The following is a 16,469-nucleotide window of genomic DNA, read 5'->3' as shown; positions in this document are numbered from 1 at the left end:
ACCAGAAACCCCCTTATTAGCGTTCTCTAGGGACAATGCCTGCCCTTTGAATTCGTCCTAAAATGCATTTCTCAAAAATAACATTTCAGTTCACAGACAAGGAGCATGCCATGTTTTAGATGGCAAAAAATTCAGTGAGAAATATTACACAGGGAAACCAAACAAGTACAGATGAGGTTGTCAAAAAATATATAGTGATTGCTTTATAGACCCATAAATAAAGAACTAGTTTAAGTATATTTTTAGTCTATTCCCCAAGCCCACTTCACATTAATATTTAAGTTGGGGAGGGGACAGGTAATTTCATTTTAACATGCAATGCCAAAATATTCCTACTACTCTCATACAATGAACATGTTTAAATTCCTAACCATTTGCTCTGGTTTGCTAGCTGCCAGAATGCAATATACCAGAAATGGAATGGCTTTTAAAAAGGGGAATTTATTAAGTTGCTAGTGTACAGTTCTAAGGCCGAGAAAATGTCACAATTACAACAAGTCTATAGAAATGTCCAATCTAAGGCATCCAGTGAAGGATACCTTGGTTCAAGAAGGCTGATTAAGTTCAGGGTTTCTCTCTCAAGTGGAAGGGCACATGGTGAACACAGTCACAGTTTCTCTCTCGGCAAATCCAGGAACACTTTTGAGACTGGCTTTGAGACAGATTTTCTCCAGTCAGAGATAGCTATATCTCATCAGACAATTCCACAGGAACATCCAATCCATTCTCGTCCGATGGTTCATGATAATGACACTTCTTTCTCCAGGAACAAATGCATCACCCGTTATAATCACTTTTACACCAAACATGGTTTCCAGCAATGCCACAGGTAGAGTGAGCCAAGTTGCCACAAGGTGGCTGTTGATCCAGTGATACCAAGATGGGTTTAGAAACATGAGAGGTAAAAAGGGACCCAGCATAAAAATGCTTCCAAAAAAGCTTCCCCAAAACAGGGTAAGTATAAAGTAAATCCCTTTCCAGGACACCATGATTCTGAGACCGGCAGGGGACGACGCGCGACGACGTGGGGGGGCACGAGGGCAAACTGGGGAGTCCGAAGGGGTCACAACCTCCTGGGAAAACCCGCTGCTAATTCATCGCTAGGCGGGGAGGCGTCCGGCCTGTCGCCCTAGTAATCATATAGAAGTCTTTATCCCAATGATGAATAATTCTATAACTGACAACTCCATTATTGTAAGACTAGGCAAAATTGATTTTTCAATCGTGTTTCTTGCATTGAAATACCTAGCTGGAAGTCCACTGAAATATAATGATTATTGAAAATATTTTGCATTGTCTATTTTGTCTTGTTTTAATAGTTTCCTGAACTTCTGTAATTCTTTAAGCAAAGGAATCACTTTGATGCTTAGCATTTTAAAGTTTATTTAGTGCAAACTAGATGGAGACATAATTTCAAGTAAATACAGCCATGCTTGCATCCTTTATTCTAACCTAAGTCATTCACATGGATGAAAATTCTAGTAAGAAAATTTTCAACATGATCTGTCAGAGACATCACCAATACAATTACTGCTTTGGTTAATATTGTCAAAGTTCAAAAATAAATTAAAGCTACTGATGCATTTGTGCACATAATTCTCCCAAAATTTAAGAACATGAGTGTATATTTTTCTGAACGGCGTTCGTTTTATTTTTTAAAATTCTCACCATGCAAAATGTTCTTGCTCCAACCTGAACTGATAAACAATGACTTAAAGAATGATGCAAGGCAAGAAACTTTCATAGAGTTAGCAATATTGAGTCCAGAAACTCAAGTAGATGTTTAAAAAACTAAAAAGGAAGTTGAAAGATTAGATGAGTTTAACAAATTAAGATGAAAACTATTTTGGTTGCTTAAAATTGTTAGTTTTATATTGAAAAACTCTTCTTTGTATATTGTGTTGTAGATCTGTTTTAGATGTTAATATATACTGTCATATATAATTAAGTTTTAGTTTTTATCAAAAATGCTCTGTGGTTACTAATAAAATTATGTATCTGTGTATGATAAAATAAGCACTTTGTGTAATATGTGGAAGAGAACTTCATTATGTCCTTTTTTCAGAGTTATGCTGCTATGCTGGGGTCTAATATTTTCTCACATCTCCTTTGCTACCTGGTCTTACCTTGTCATAGAATTTCTGACACCACATCTCCAAAATACTTTCTGTCTCCAAATTTCAGCAATGGTGTGGCTTTCATTTTTAGCTTTTTGTCAATTCTTTTAATTGGGAGAATAACTTTATAAAGTGATTTTTTTGTATTTAATTTATAACACTGATTTCTCTTCTATAAAGTGGCACGTTTTAATCTGGACTTAGGTATTTTTCCTCCAGACTTGTTGGCGTTAATCCATATTTGTTAGCAGTAGCATGAATCTAATTTTTTGATACCCACCCCATCCTAGAGTCTCTTTTTCTTTTGAAACCTGAAGGTCTCTAACTCATCAGGCCTCCTTCCCCCTGGTCAGGCCCACACCTTTCTGAAATGCAGGAGTCGCTGGAGTATAACTCTTCCATCTCCCACAAATATTTGAAAATGTTGATCTCATACAATGCAAGCCAAAAAATTCACACCAGATGTAAATTTCAGAAAAAGTTTATCACCCAAAAATACACAACTTGGAAAAACTTCCCTCCTGGGAATCGCCCCCAAAAAACATGAAGGGGCGGGCCGCGGTGGCTCAGCGGGCAAGAGTGCTTGCCTGCCATGCCGGAGGACCCCGGTTCGATTCCCGGCCCCAGCCCATGTAAAAAACAAACAAACAAACAAAATATAATAAAACAAGAAAATGTTTAAAGATGTTTCCCTTTCTTCCTCCCTTCCTTCCTTCCATCCTTCCTTCCTTCTCTCTGTCTTTCCTTCCCTTCCTCCCTCTCTAAAAAAAAAAAAAAAAAAAAAAAAAAACATGAAGTAATTACATTAGTACTGAAATCTAATAAAGTAAAATAGGCCAAATACAAAGCATTAAAAATTTTCTTTAAGTAAAAATTAAGACATGTCCCCCTCCCTTCTAATAAAAAAGAATAGCAATGCATGCCAGCCCACTGGCTAGATGTGTAGAGATAACGTTTCCAACCATTGAACCTAGAATACCTTTTCCTATTCCGTTCCCTGTCGTCTGCTCTCCAAACCTGAAGGTGCTTAAGATGTTAATTATCTGTTTAGTCAACAAACAAAAGGTGAGCCCCTCATTTCCAGCAATATCCTAATAGCTAGAAATTCAGCAGCCACCACCATGATGGCGTCTCTCACTTTGCTGCTTCACCTCCTCCAGGAAATCGGTTGTGAAATGCCCCCACTGAGGGGCTGGGGACCTGGATAAGGGCTTGCTCCCTACAGCTGGGTGCTCTGGCTCTAGGAGTCAAATCTGGTCCAATAGACACGACAGGGAGTTCCAGATTCGACAACACCATTCTCACCTTTGTTAACGATTTAACTGTGCGTTCTCACCTCCTGTCTCTGTTGAATTCTTCCACCTCGAGTCCACGTGGTTGGCTGGCCCCAGGCTCAGCTCAGGAATGAAAGAGAAAACTGACAGAAAGAAAACATGCAATCTGCATGCTGGGTCATGTTCTCTATTATGGCCCCATCAGAGAGGAATATTTGCTTAATGTAAGCATGCACACACCAACACACACACACACACACACATGATAGGGACAAAGCAATTTTATGCGAGGTTGTTGAACAGAAACTCCACCACTTGAACACTCCAATCTTGATGAGGAAAAAAAAAGGATTGGAATAGCAATCACGACAATCACAACCAGTAATAAGCACCTGGCAGCCAGTGCCTGAGGCACTGCTTGCATAATTAGGTTTCGTCATGAAGCAGGCTTGAAGTAAGATTCCACAACGTGCTGTAGAGGTTCCCAGAGAGACTGTGGGTGCACAGTTCAGGTGATCTCAGGAGTGGAAGATGCCATAGCATCTGCCGTTACCCACCCCATGGCTTTACCTCTAGTCCATGACCAATCCGATCCCTTCTGCCCGAATGCTGGCATGACGGAAGGGAAGAACAAAATAAATATTTTTTTTTACTGTTTACTCTGTGTCAGGCACATATCAACGTTAGCTCTTTTAATAATAATCAGCAATTCTGTAAGACTGAAATGACTGCCATGATTTCCCAAAATTAAGGGCCTAAAAATTGATGTTGCCCAGTTCAAGGTTAGTGAGTGACATATTTGGGATTTGAACCCAGGTCTGTGCTTTTTTTCACTATATCTTGTAGCTTCTTTGAAATAAGAAACTGATGATCTTTGTATGAGGCTTAATTCTTTCAGAGTATTTTATATAGAGTATTAATTTTACCACCATACTAACAGTAATGAGGTAGGCAGAGAAGGTATCATTTTCCTTTTTCTTTTTTTTTACCAAATTGGAAATCACAGTCCAGATAGTAAGAAGCTTTCCCACGATCACACTCCAGGTTACTGGAGTTCCTGTAACTTCCTGATTCAGTGGCTCTTAACTACATCATACTGTGTATGTCCTCCCTCCTGTGCTCATCGGATATACACATGTATATAAATAGAGAGAGAAAGAGTGAAGAAAATGAGGGTGAAAGTTTGCCTCTTTCCACTCCAGAGGTTGCAAGAATTAATGACTCTTACTTCCCAGCTTTCTTTGCGACCATGTGTTGGAGTTCAGGCCGATAAAACAAACTAGAACTGTCCCGTACTGCTTTTTTCTCTCCCCGTTCCTTCTACCTGGAATCTGGAAGAGCACGTGCCATCTCATGCTGGTGGTCTCTGATGCTGAGACCACCAGCATGAGCAAAAGGTCAAGAACATCACAGAAATTGTGAGTCTAACACCATCAAGTCACTAAATTGAGGCAAGGACAGTTGTCTTCCTCAGAACATCTTGAAATAAAAGACAAGTCAAGACTTATTTTAAGTACTGTTAGTATAATATGCCATTGGCAACCACAAACGTTTCCAACTGATACATTATGCTTTTCTCTTTTTGAAAAGTCAGAGGCAGTTACATTTCCTTCTCTGGGTCTTCTTTTTTCTATTATTAAATGACCATAAAAAAATTTACAAATTAAGTATAATTGCCTTCTGAATCCCTTCGCTCTATGTTAAGAATCCTGCATTTTGTCTCTCACACTCACCGCCCTGAGTGACCCCCCCCTGCTGCCTCAGGAGAAAGGTCCCAGGACAAAGCTCCTCCCTGGGCAAAGCTCTCAAGCCAGGCCAAACTTTTCCACATAAAGATGTTCCTTTCTTGGGCCTAATTTTTTCAAACCTCTGACTGCAAAGGAAGTAACAGCTAACCAGTGAGGCAAGCTAGCCATCGGTCATGTGAAAATGAATATTGGTGGTTTTGGGGTTATAGTCTTCCCTGCTAAGTGTACATTTTAACAGGGGTTTTCTACAAGCAGCCTCTCCAGTGGGGAGTAGGCCAAATATTTGGAAGCAAGCATGACTTCCCGTACCCCAAACCACTCCCACAGAGCTACCTGCCCGTATATTTAGGTAAGCCCTCACTTTTCTACAGAAGCCCAAATTTTAAAAATTAAGTGATTTGCACTGGTTCCATGAGCCTTGGCCAATTTCTCTAAACCTCTTTCAAGTTGAATGCCTTCCTCTTTATGCCGGTTTCAAACAGGCTGAACGATGGATGATTACTCACACCTGAAATGGGAATAGAGACGAACACATGCAATGGGGTCTCTGTCAGGCACCTGCTTCACGTGTGCCCTGAGAGTCACCTTCCTCATGAGCCACCACAATCCAAAGAGAGAATTGACCCTGGCAGGCAGAAACTGGCAGAGTAAATTCAAGAAACTGTAAGAATATCAAAATTTGGAAAGGAATGCTAAATAACCATTTGAGCCCAAACTATTGTGGCATTAACACCCTTCTGGGACTCTATCAAACAGAATTAAACTGAAGTAGAGAAGAAAAACAAAAAATGCGTTGTGCAAGTTTGATGATGGCAATTGTATTTAACCAATGAAAAAAGATTATGGAAACAGTATAGATGTCAAGCCATAATAACGTGAATAGCGTATTATGATAAGTCTATATAAAAGAATATTACATAAACATAAAAAACAATATTTGCAAGAGTTTCAATAATGTATTAGTATGAGGTAGCAGTAGGATTATATTATAATTTTATAATATTAATAAGAAAAGCAGTCAGCAAAACAGTCTATGTGTGAGATGCACATCCATAGTGGTGGAATTTTTTAGTTAAGAAGTTTGAATGGAAAAAAACCATAGAATTTTATACCCAATACCAACAAAATAATAAAAAGTAAAAACAAAAACAAAATTTCACTAACTGCAACAAAAGAGAAAAAGGGCAGGACTTAATGGAATAAATTTTAGAAGTTTGCCAGAAAGAAAGTGAAAATTATGGATGCAGCAGAATGTACTAGCAAAGCACAGCTCCTAAACTTTACCCCCTTTCTTTCCTCCCCCCATTAGCCATACTATTGAGAGAGAAAACCTTCAGATATCTCAGTAATCCTCAGAAATCTAGAGAGAAGCAAACTGTGGCAACCTCTTTATTTTTCTTCCTCTAACAAGAATTTTACAACTGAGGTTGGGGATGCATTGAGAAATGGGGCAGGTAACAATTGAGGCTGACTCTCTCTGATGAAGATATAAGACTCCAGGGCTTATGCCCAGAGTCAGAGAATAACCCAGAACTTAACAATATCTTCCTCTGGTACATGCCACCCAAGAAAATGGAATAAATCTTGGTATGAGGAATTTAACAAAATCTCAGAATCAGACAGCTGAGCCCAGTTGGACTGGTTGCTCTCCATTTGTTCCCCACGCCCTACTAGGCCTATTTTCTTCCTTCTGCATCCTGCTCTGATGCCCAAAAGGCTGACCTCTGGAGACCCTCTTGTCTACTGGCTTCCAGTTGGGATTTTTTTTCAATGGAGTCATTGGCGAGAGATTAGAGAGCGAGAGAAGAAAAAGAGGAGGGTGCTTATTCTTCCTTTTCTTTCCCTCTGTGGGCACAGTCCTAGCAGTCACTGCTTTATCTTTGTTTGCAGTTCCTGTTGGGCATTCTCTCTTTCATGTTCTCACCAAGTCCCAGCGACACTCTTTCCTCTTCTTGCCTCTTGGGTCCAAAAGTGCTGATGCTTCACCATTCCTGCTGGTCCTCTACCTCACCAGCTCTTGTCCATTCCCTTAGCCCTGCCCGCACTTCTGTGAAGAGTCTCGTCATTAAATTCTCTTCAGTTCGTTCTTTTCCATCAAACCCTTTCAAGTCAAATTCTTTTGATGGTACCATCTATTTCTTACTGGGAGCTGGACTGGTATAACTGCTGCGGAAAATTCTATTGCTCTTGCCATTCACTTAGACTGCAGACAAGTGAACAGAGCACAACATACCCAGATCTCAAACTGTATTTTGGCAAAGAACAAAATATCATTGGTTATGGAGAGGAGAAAGCAATTTAGGCGTAAGCAAGAGAAAAGGAAATGGTGTCATGATAGTGCAAACATTTGAGATGGGAAATCTTTTGAAGAAAAATATAAAGGAACAGAGCTTATGACAGCCAAAGAACCCAACACAGGAGCTACTATAACACACACACATATATAAGGAAATTCCTCATAATTAGTTCAAGCTATAGAACAAGTTACTATGAGCACTAATTTTGGCAAGCAGAGAAAAAATAATTTAATGATAGATTGAGAGAAAACTTCAAAGACTAATGTAACGTGAAATTCGTGAATAGGAACTTCAAGCAGCAAAAAACACAATTAAAAATAAAGTATCAACATAAAAAAAGACGATATAACTACAGGAATGCTGATGAGAAAGAAAAAGGGAAATGCAAATAGAGAGAAGGTTATAGATATGTAAAACAGACAAAGGTAATCCACAGCAAGGATAATTGTACTCCGTGGTAGAGCAAGCATAAAATGTAACCAAAATATATACATATTTAGATAAAATGCAAGAGTAAAAGCCCCCGAAATTTTGGAAGGAGAAAACGTAAAAATTGAAATGTAAACTGTCAAAAATTGAGATGAGAGAAAATTGAAGAAAATTTGAAGGTGCTGAATCCTCATATTTTCACTAAGGAATAAATCCACATTGCCTAAACTTGCTAAGGGGAAATTAAAAAAAAAAAAACTTACAGCCTCCAACTTCAATATATTCCATGATCCCTCTTTTAAACTTTAGGAGATGTTCCAGGAAATAGTATCTCTTGTAAGGGGGAAAAAGCTTATAGATGTTCAAAATGCCATTAAGTTCTACTTGTTTCATTTCTTTTTTCAATTTAAATTAAATTAAATTAAGTTTGGTTACTTTTACTTAAATTAGCCAATGCAGTATAATTACCTCTTTGTAATTTATTGTTTTCTATTTTTCTTTACATCTACCTATTCATTAATTTATCATGTTCTTATATATGAAAACGTATTTGGAATAATGTTTAACTATTGACAATGCTTGTTTCTAGGTAGCAGGATTTGGGATGGTTTCTTTTACCTTTATCCTTTGAATTTTCTTCTCTCTTTGAATTCTTTTATCCTATGCACAGAAGAGAGATTTAAAAAGGAGGACAAGAATAAGAAATAGACAAATAAAATATTAAATAGCCAATAATTCTGGGTATGGAAATTGGGTTATTATTATTTTCTTATTTATACTTGAGATTTTTTCTAATATCTAGAAATTAGTTTGAAGAAGAAAACTAATAAACACTGGAAAGGAATGGAATAAGAAAATTACAAATACAAATGAAGAATAATATTTTTTTCTTCTTTCTCAATATTCTGTATTTTCTATAAATAGTTTTATTTTGTTTTCTTTTCTTTTCTTTTGTGCGGGCAGGCTCCAGGAATCGAACCCTGGTGTCTGGCATGGCAGGGGAGAATTTTGCCACTGATCCACTGTTGTACCGCCCCTATAAATAGTTTTACAATTACAAAAATAAGCTTTTTAATATTGTGGTAGAAAGGGCATGAAGCAAGTTGAAACTCAGAAAATTTTGTCCTTTCCCCAGTTGTGTTATGAACTAGTTGTATGACATTTGCAAGACACTTGACTTCTCCTTACCTCAGTTCATTCATTCATTCATTCATAAAACATTTACATTAGGCCTGCTTCATGTCAAGTAAAGTTTAGGCTCCATGGACAGGTTGTGGAGGCAAATAAAACATGGAATGGCCTTCTGGGAATCTTCGGTATCTTCTGGGAATCTTCTGTTCAGGGAAACAGATAACATAAGCAGGTTTACAATATGCCATATGTATCCTCTTTGAGGCACACAAAATATACTTTGGAAATCCAAAGCAGAGGAGATAGGTTCTCCCTAAGGGGCATTGGGGGAGCGTCAGAAACAAGGTCATATTCAGTGTGGACATGACCAGAGGGTGAGGAAGAGCAACTCTCCAAGCAGAACTGCTGGTCCAAAGACAGGAGATATGAAATAGCCAGGCACGTTCAGAGATAGCCGAGAAAGACACAGAGATAGAGCACACGGTGTATGATGGGGAAGTGATAAACGTGGCTTGTCAGCTAAGCTGATGCCAACATGAGGCTGGTTCTGTGCCATGATAAAGCACTTGGATCCTTCTATGGACAATGAGGAGACATCAAATCTTTCAATGGCATGCTCACATTTCATTTAGAAAGACTATTTTGCCAGAAGAATAGAGAGTAGTTGAGAAGACAGAGACTAGAGCCAGGAAGCCAGAAAAGATATCATCCCACAGTCCAAGTGAGCAAAATGAAGGACCTGAACTAAGGCAGTAAGTTTTGAATCCTTACAATCAGGGAGATGGATTCAAAAGCTGATTACGAGGTAAGAGTGACAGGACCTGATGACCAAATAAGCAAAAGGGAAAAGTGAAGAGGAGAAGACCATTAAAAACTGGGTTTAAAGAGAAAGACAAAAGTTTAGGGAGGACAATGCATGTGAAAAATGTAGCAGAGAAAAAGATGACACTGATGTTTCTAGACTAAGTATTTGGATGAATGTTGATTACATTACTCAAGAGAGAAAACACAGAAGGAGAAGCTAGTCTAGAAATAAAGAGAAATAAGGGAGTTGTGATGATGTTTAGGTGACATTTAGCCCAAAAAGTTTGTTTCAAGACTTATACATTCACATTACCATCAGTTTTTTCCTGAAGTGCTGCTATTATTTTCAGAATTCGATAGACCTTAGCTATTTTTTCTATAAAAGCCATGTTATTATTATATCTGTAGAATACATTGTGTTGTAATGCTTCATATTTCTGCAAAAGCATCCCAATACTGAATCATTCATGTGAGTGAAGCCAGACATCAAAGAGCACAACATAAAAATATGTTAGAAAATAACTGTTATAAAATAAAAATACTTTAAAAACAGACAACAGTTTATCACATAAGAATGATTTCTGACCTCTGGATATCTTATAAAAGCAGTAAATTTGAATATGTATATAATTCTTGACTGTGATCATTCATGAGAAATGACTCATTTTCATTTCACAACATGAGAATATTGACGTGAGAAACTTTGAGCAGCATCTCTAGTCTGATTAGTATAGCAGCACAGGGGTTAAAACTGTGGACCTCTTGACTCAGTGGCTTAATAATTACACTAATAAATGCATAATAAACCACCAGTCATATTTAAAAATCAAATCACAAGTTGGAATTTCAGATTACTTTGGAAATAGTTTTATGATTTTTTATGAATTTTATGAATTTTAGATCCATATCATTTGATGTTTAGTGCTCTCTATCTATAATATATCTATATAGCTATATCTGTCCTTTATTACATACAAACATGGGTATATGGCAGTATTATTAATAATTATTTTATGTTAAAATATTTTATAAATGATAAGAAGAAAAGCCCCTCAATTGGGTTTTCAAAAATAATAAACAGTATTAAAACAAGGAGCTCTCTATATCCTAAAACTGAAAGAATATTTTCAACCATTTTAATTCTATGTATTGGAAAAAGACACCTGCTTTCTCTGGTTCCTAACAGTTTACATTCATTCTCATAGCACATGTCCTTTCTCTATGTTCACCTTACATCTTGCTAGAAGGAACCATTTCAAATTTCTATTAATGAAAATCTCTGGGTGATAAACGTTCTTAATCTTTGTATTCTAAAAATATTACTTTATGCCCATTCTGGGTGATTAAATGAAAACATAAATGTCAAGGCAGTGATGTTTATGTTCAAGGGTGACTTGTTTACAGTTTGGTCGTGGGAAAGAAGAGACTTTTGCATCAAATAGGCATTGAGATGGTTTTCTTGGCACAAGATCCCAGAAGGAGGGCACCAATCAAGGAGAGCAAAGACACAGAGGGCCCGGGTGAAAGAGACGAGCCTCTCAGAGGGACAGTCAGCAATGTGCAGAATATTTGGGAGGGAGGCAAGGCCTTCTGGGTAAATCAATTCAGGAAGAACCAGTCCTTATAGCTTACACTTAAGACAGGTACACAAAGACCACGACCGTGTGTAGCAGGACCCATTTGGCTATCATGAAACTCAGATGTGCAGAGATGCAATTGTTTTTGCCTCTTTCATTGAATTTAATTAGTACCAGAGCCCTTGTTTGAGCCAATGATGGAAAACTTGCCCACACATGGTAAAGTCATTGACATTCAATATAAATGCAGTCTCTTGGTCCATTGAGCTTTTCTTCCATCCTCTTCTTCTTTCCCCAGCGATGGTACCCGGGCATCTGGAAAAATGGATCTGCGTTCCAAACGTAAGCCTCCATCCACACTGGCTTCTGCTGAGATGTACAATCATTGCTGGTCTTTGGGCAGAGTGCTCAGCCCTGCTTCACCCACACTGAAACATCTGGGGCAACTCTATCTCTGGCAGCCAGATTTATAACCACGCTGACTGTTTTTTCAATGGTCAAAGATGATTTGAGCCAGGCATACTCTCTGCTACATCTCTGGGCCATGGGAAACCACTCTTCTGTCATCATATGTTCTTTCTCCCCTTTCTTCCTACTCTGATCCTTTAGGAATCACAGAGCCATTTTCTCTTCCAAAGTCCAGTTCTTGCCATCGGAAGCCCAGCTCTCTTTTTGGAGCCAGCTGGAAACATGACTGCTCAGATAGGTTACATCGGCATTATGCAACTCCTGCTTTTGTTCACTAACACTGTTCCCCTGAAGCATTGAGACACTTTAACAGTCCTTGAGAGATAGTTCTGGACGTGGAGATCTGTATCTGGATATTTGAATGAGAGAATAATTTCTTCAGACCATGTATATGCGCATTCATGTGTGTGTGTGCGTGTGCATGTGTTACTCACTGCTGTAGATGAGTGATGAACTAAGATGTATCCTCCCTGACCATTTTTTTAAAGACATTTTTTAAGCTCTATAACTCAAAGATTATTGAAAGTTTTGTGTTGCAGGGCCAAAGAAAAAATTGTTACGTACCCAGAATGCAATTACCACACAGGCTTTTGTTTTTATATAAACACTTAGCTCAAGAGGTGACGGTGGGAAGATACTGAAAAACAGAGAGAGATTTGAAACAGGAGAGGGAAAGAATTTCCTCCTGGGGTGGAGAAGGGGCAGGTTTTATGGACTCCCTGGTCATGTGCTCATACATAACACAATGCCCCTAGAGGCTTTGGGACCCCCAGTGGGAGATTCAGGGTGCAGAGGTCTTAACTCTGAGAGCCAAGTTCTTAAGAACCATCACAGAAGGTCTCCATGCCCAAGCCTGCACAGATGTGTGAATGTCACTCTCTCCCAGCTAAGATGACAATTTGAGACTGTCTAAGACTCTCAGAATTCTTGCTCAACCCTTGATAAGAGGCAGCCCGTCCAAACAAGACTGAGATGGAATTTCCTGTAAAATAATTGTGAGAGAGTGTGACTCAGAACTCATTCATTGATTCAGTAAACTTGTTCACGTAAAAGTAATATTTTTATAACTACATGTGTTGTGGAGTAAAATATACCTGCTACAATTGGAACATTGCCAAGTTATGACCTTCATGAATGGTATTTATTAATGTACAGAAATAATTTTATGGATGTATAATAATGAATGCATTATTAAATGTATAGCAACTTGTAAGGCCCACTCTGATACAGACAGGGTTTTTTCATTATCAAATATATGTAACATATTTTTCTATATAAACTATAGAAAATTTCATATTAGCGAGGAATACTTCTCTGTCATCCCATTCTTTTAAAACAAAGACATAATCGTAAGAATAGCTATAATAAGAAATAATGCCTCTGGCTTATCAACAGCCAGATGTTCTCAAATTTAGCATTTAAGACTCACTTTGTATTTGTGTTAGAGAAATACACTGGTATTGCTTATTATTGTTGTTGTTATCATTGTTGTTAATCATTTTACCTACCTACCCCCTCACCCCACTTTTAGTCCTTCCACATTCTCTCTGAGTGCACCCGGTTTGAACAATGGACCTGGCCAGAGCTGACCGGGTCAGGGTAGGCAGCTGATCGACCCTGGGCCATTCCTCACACAGGGAATTTTGAAACTTCAACAGGAAAAAAGAATTGGACTCACTGTCTTCTAGAGAAGCTGGAAAAGACGGCCCATAACAGTAATTTCCAACCCCGATTTATACATTAAGATCTTCAGAGAAGCTTCTAAAAATGCCAGTGAATGGGCCCTCATCCAGACCTATAAAATCAGAATTTCTGGAAATAATGCTCAGACACTAACATCTTTCTTCAAACTTTTTCTTTGAATAATTTCATAACTGCTGAAAAGTTAGAAGAATAATACAATGAGCACCTATTTACCCCTTTACCCAGATTGTACTAATTGTTAATTAACATTTAGGCATAGATGTTTTTTCCTCCCTGGATGATGTTCATGTACAGATGGATGCTTGAGAACAACACAAGTCCAGAAAGAACGACAGAGCAAAATGAAACAGGTACACCAAGAAGGAAAAAGATAAAAGAGAGATTCCTGGTGACACTCAGGAAACTATACTTCATGCCTTGTGTTCTATTGGGATATCACAGTCTTGTTATAATAAATCACCTTTTGGGCTTAAGCTAGTGTGACTCAGGATTTTATTCACTTCAGTCAAAAGATCATGAAATAATATGCACACACACTAAGTTTCCATAGCTTCACTCCTAAAAAAAAAATAAAACCAGGGGTTTTACGGGCCTGAGGGGTGGGGATTATGTTAAGGGAAATGACAAATAAAAATAACAGGGTGAGAAACATGGCTCAGTGGCAGAGTTCTCGCCTGCCCTGCTGGAGACTCGGGTTCGATTCCCACAGCCTGCCCATGCCAAACAATAAAAAATAAATAAAAGTAACAAACCCAGAGCCATGAATTCCCAAGATAATGGGACTGGTAGCCGGCTAAAATTTTGAGGAACTCTCCACTGTGTCCTTGGGTGGGCTCTCGTCACAGAAGGAGGTCAGAGACCCCACCCGGCTGCAGAGAGAGCGGTCTGCCCCAGCGGGAAGGAGTGCTTTATCACTGACATTGTTTAGAGTTGCCAGAGCATGCTGAAGATAAAAATAATACCAACTTGTAGTTGAAACCATTCTTCTTTGTAGCCATATTTAGAAATATTACCCTTCATGGACAATGCACTCCCTTATCACTCAGCCCCAGAGCAAACCACCCCTTCCCCCCAGCCCCTCCAGGCCTGGGATCCGTGTGGGCAAGCCTTGAGCTGTCCCCTGGTCTCTTTGAATAAGAGTCTTGGTTTCTGTTTGCAAATTTTCATTCACTTTGCAAAAAGACAATGGTGTTGTAACTCTATATTATGCAAATATCATTGGTAGGGATTTTTGAAGACATATAATACAAAGGCTAACATTTGCCCAGAAATATAGTGGAAATTATTCCTCTGAGCTACAAACATATCGATTTTTCCAAACTATAAGAATATGAATGAACTTTGAAAGAGGAAATTTAATAAACCAGAAATAGTGAGGGATCAATTCAAGCCTTATCCTGTCATCTAAACATTTACTTTAAGGAGGGAAAACACATTTTTTAAGCTTCAAAAAATCAAAGTTTTTTAAAAATTAGGTTTTAAAATTCACGTTCAACAAATACTGACAAAGAACCCTTTCAGAAAAAGAAAAAAACAAAATTGAGCTCCAGTTGGAACAATATTTGAATAACGATATGAAAGGCAATGGAAATGCAGACGTGGGGGTTCACTGTTCTCCCCCCATGCAAAGAGCAGCATAATGAAGACAAGCTTATGAACCAAGGCAAATGTCCCCGAAGTTTACATTCCTTTTTGAGAAAATCTGATCTGAGGAATAGAATGTCTAGAATCAAGAATGAATGCCACAGGATTCTTTTAAAAGGTGTAAAAAAATATTTCTCTGATTTCAAGGAGCCTTTAAGACTGGTGATACCTTGATAATCAGTCAAAATTTAGATAAAATGTTACACAGTTGCATCAGGGGAAATAATGATAAAATAGCTCATTAGCATCTCTATTTTCATTTAGTCACTTGGAGGTCATCAAAAAAAATAAAATCAGTCTTTTAGAGATTCCAATCCTCTGATTTTTGAATGGGGTCAGGGGGACCGCTGAACAGAGAGAATAAGTGAAAACAAAAATGTTCTTATACCAGAATGATGCTCTTATTGAATTATACAAAGTGCCTCCAAATTACCAAATTCCTTTTTAATACTTAATCACCAATATATACCTGTATGCGTTATTAGTTAAATCCCAAGTTACCAAAGACTCACAACTGGCGGCTTGTCTCTGAAATTCCTCTCCAAAAGAAGTCACTGGAAAGAGAAGGAGGATGTAGGACTACTCTCTGCGACTGGCCAACAAGAAATCACCTGCAATTTACCCCACTCTCTGGCAGCCAAAGACATGGGCGTCAGTGGTTTTCTTTTGTCATATCTTGCTGCAAATCAGCAGGCTGGGCTCTTGTGCCTCTGAGCAGTCAGTTTAGCCCTGAATGTCATATCTTGCTGCAAATCCTCAGGCTGAGGCAGGCAGGCTGGGCCCTGCCCTCTTGCAGGCAGCCAGCCCCATGTGCAGGGGCACTGCAGCCTGACAGACAAGTCCTGCATGGGAGTAGCTCCCGTAGTGGGAGGGGCACAGTGCCAGAGAATGGATGAGTCAGACACTAGGTGACACATAGGGACTCTCACAAAAAACAAAGGCTTTGCTCTTTGGCAAAAGATCCAGGACTGTGGCGGTAGCCTAGGGTCTAGGGTATTTGGCCATAGCTATTACAACCTAGTGAATTGGCCTAAGAATGAGGGTGAGATACGGAAACCACAAGTGCCTATGTTTGGCACTCTGCCTCTGGCTGTCTTTTTTAATCTTGAGGATTATGGCAGTATGGTCTCCCAGTTGTCTCTGGTTGTCCCCACTTCCAGGGATAATGTAGGATTGTAATTCCTAAAATTCTTGCGGTTGGGTTAGGCCATGCAAGTAGTTCTGCCTTGGTGATCAGCAATTCTAAATGGTATCTACTCCATCAGCCTGGATCCCT

At 38.8% G+C, this 16,469-nt stretch overlaps 1 protein-coding gene across 2 annotated transcripts in view; it reads right to left on the bottom strand.

Moving 5' to 3' along the window:
* The window catches only part of LOC143684755 (putative adhesion G protein-coupled receptor F2P), a 39,855-nt gene extending 23,875 nt beyond the window's left edge, over window positions 1-15,980 (bottom strand). The window contains exon 1 of one of the 2 annotated variants that reach the window (XM_077162018.1): window positions 15,706-15,980. Coding sequence is in view for 1 of the 2 variants with exons in the window: in XM_077162017.1 (XP_077018132.1) it covers window positions 15,805-15,840 (36 nt within the window). In the remaining variant the exon portion in view is untranslated. The remainder of the gene's footprint in view (window positions 1-15,705) is intronic. The other variant, XM_077162017.1, reaches the window with a different exon arrangement.
* Between the last annotated feature and the right edge of the window lie 489 nt (window positions 15,981-16,469).

This window comes from Tamandua tetradactyla, chromosome 5 (genome assembly GCF_023851605.1).
Source record: "Tamandua tetradactyla isolate mTamTet1 chromosome 5, mTamTet1.pri, whole genome shotgun sequence".
Taxonomy (NCBI): domain Eukaryota; kingdom Metazoa; phylum Chordata; class Mammalia; order Pilosa; family Myrmecophagidae; genus Tamandua; species Tamandua tetradactyla.
The sequence above is the reverse complement of the archived record's forward strand: the minus strand, read 5'-3'. Positions and strand labels throughout refer to the sequence as shown.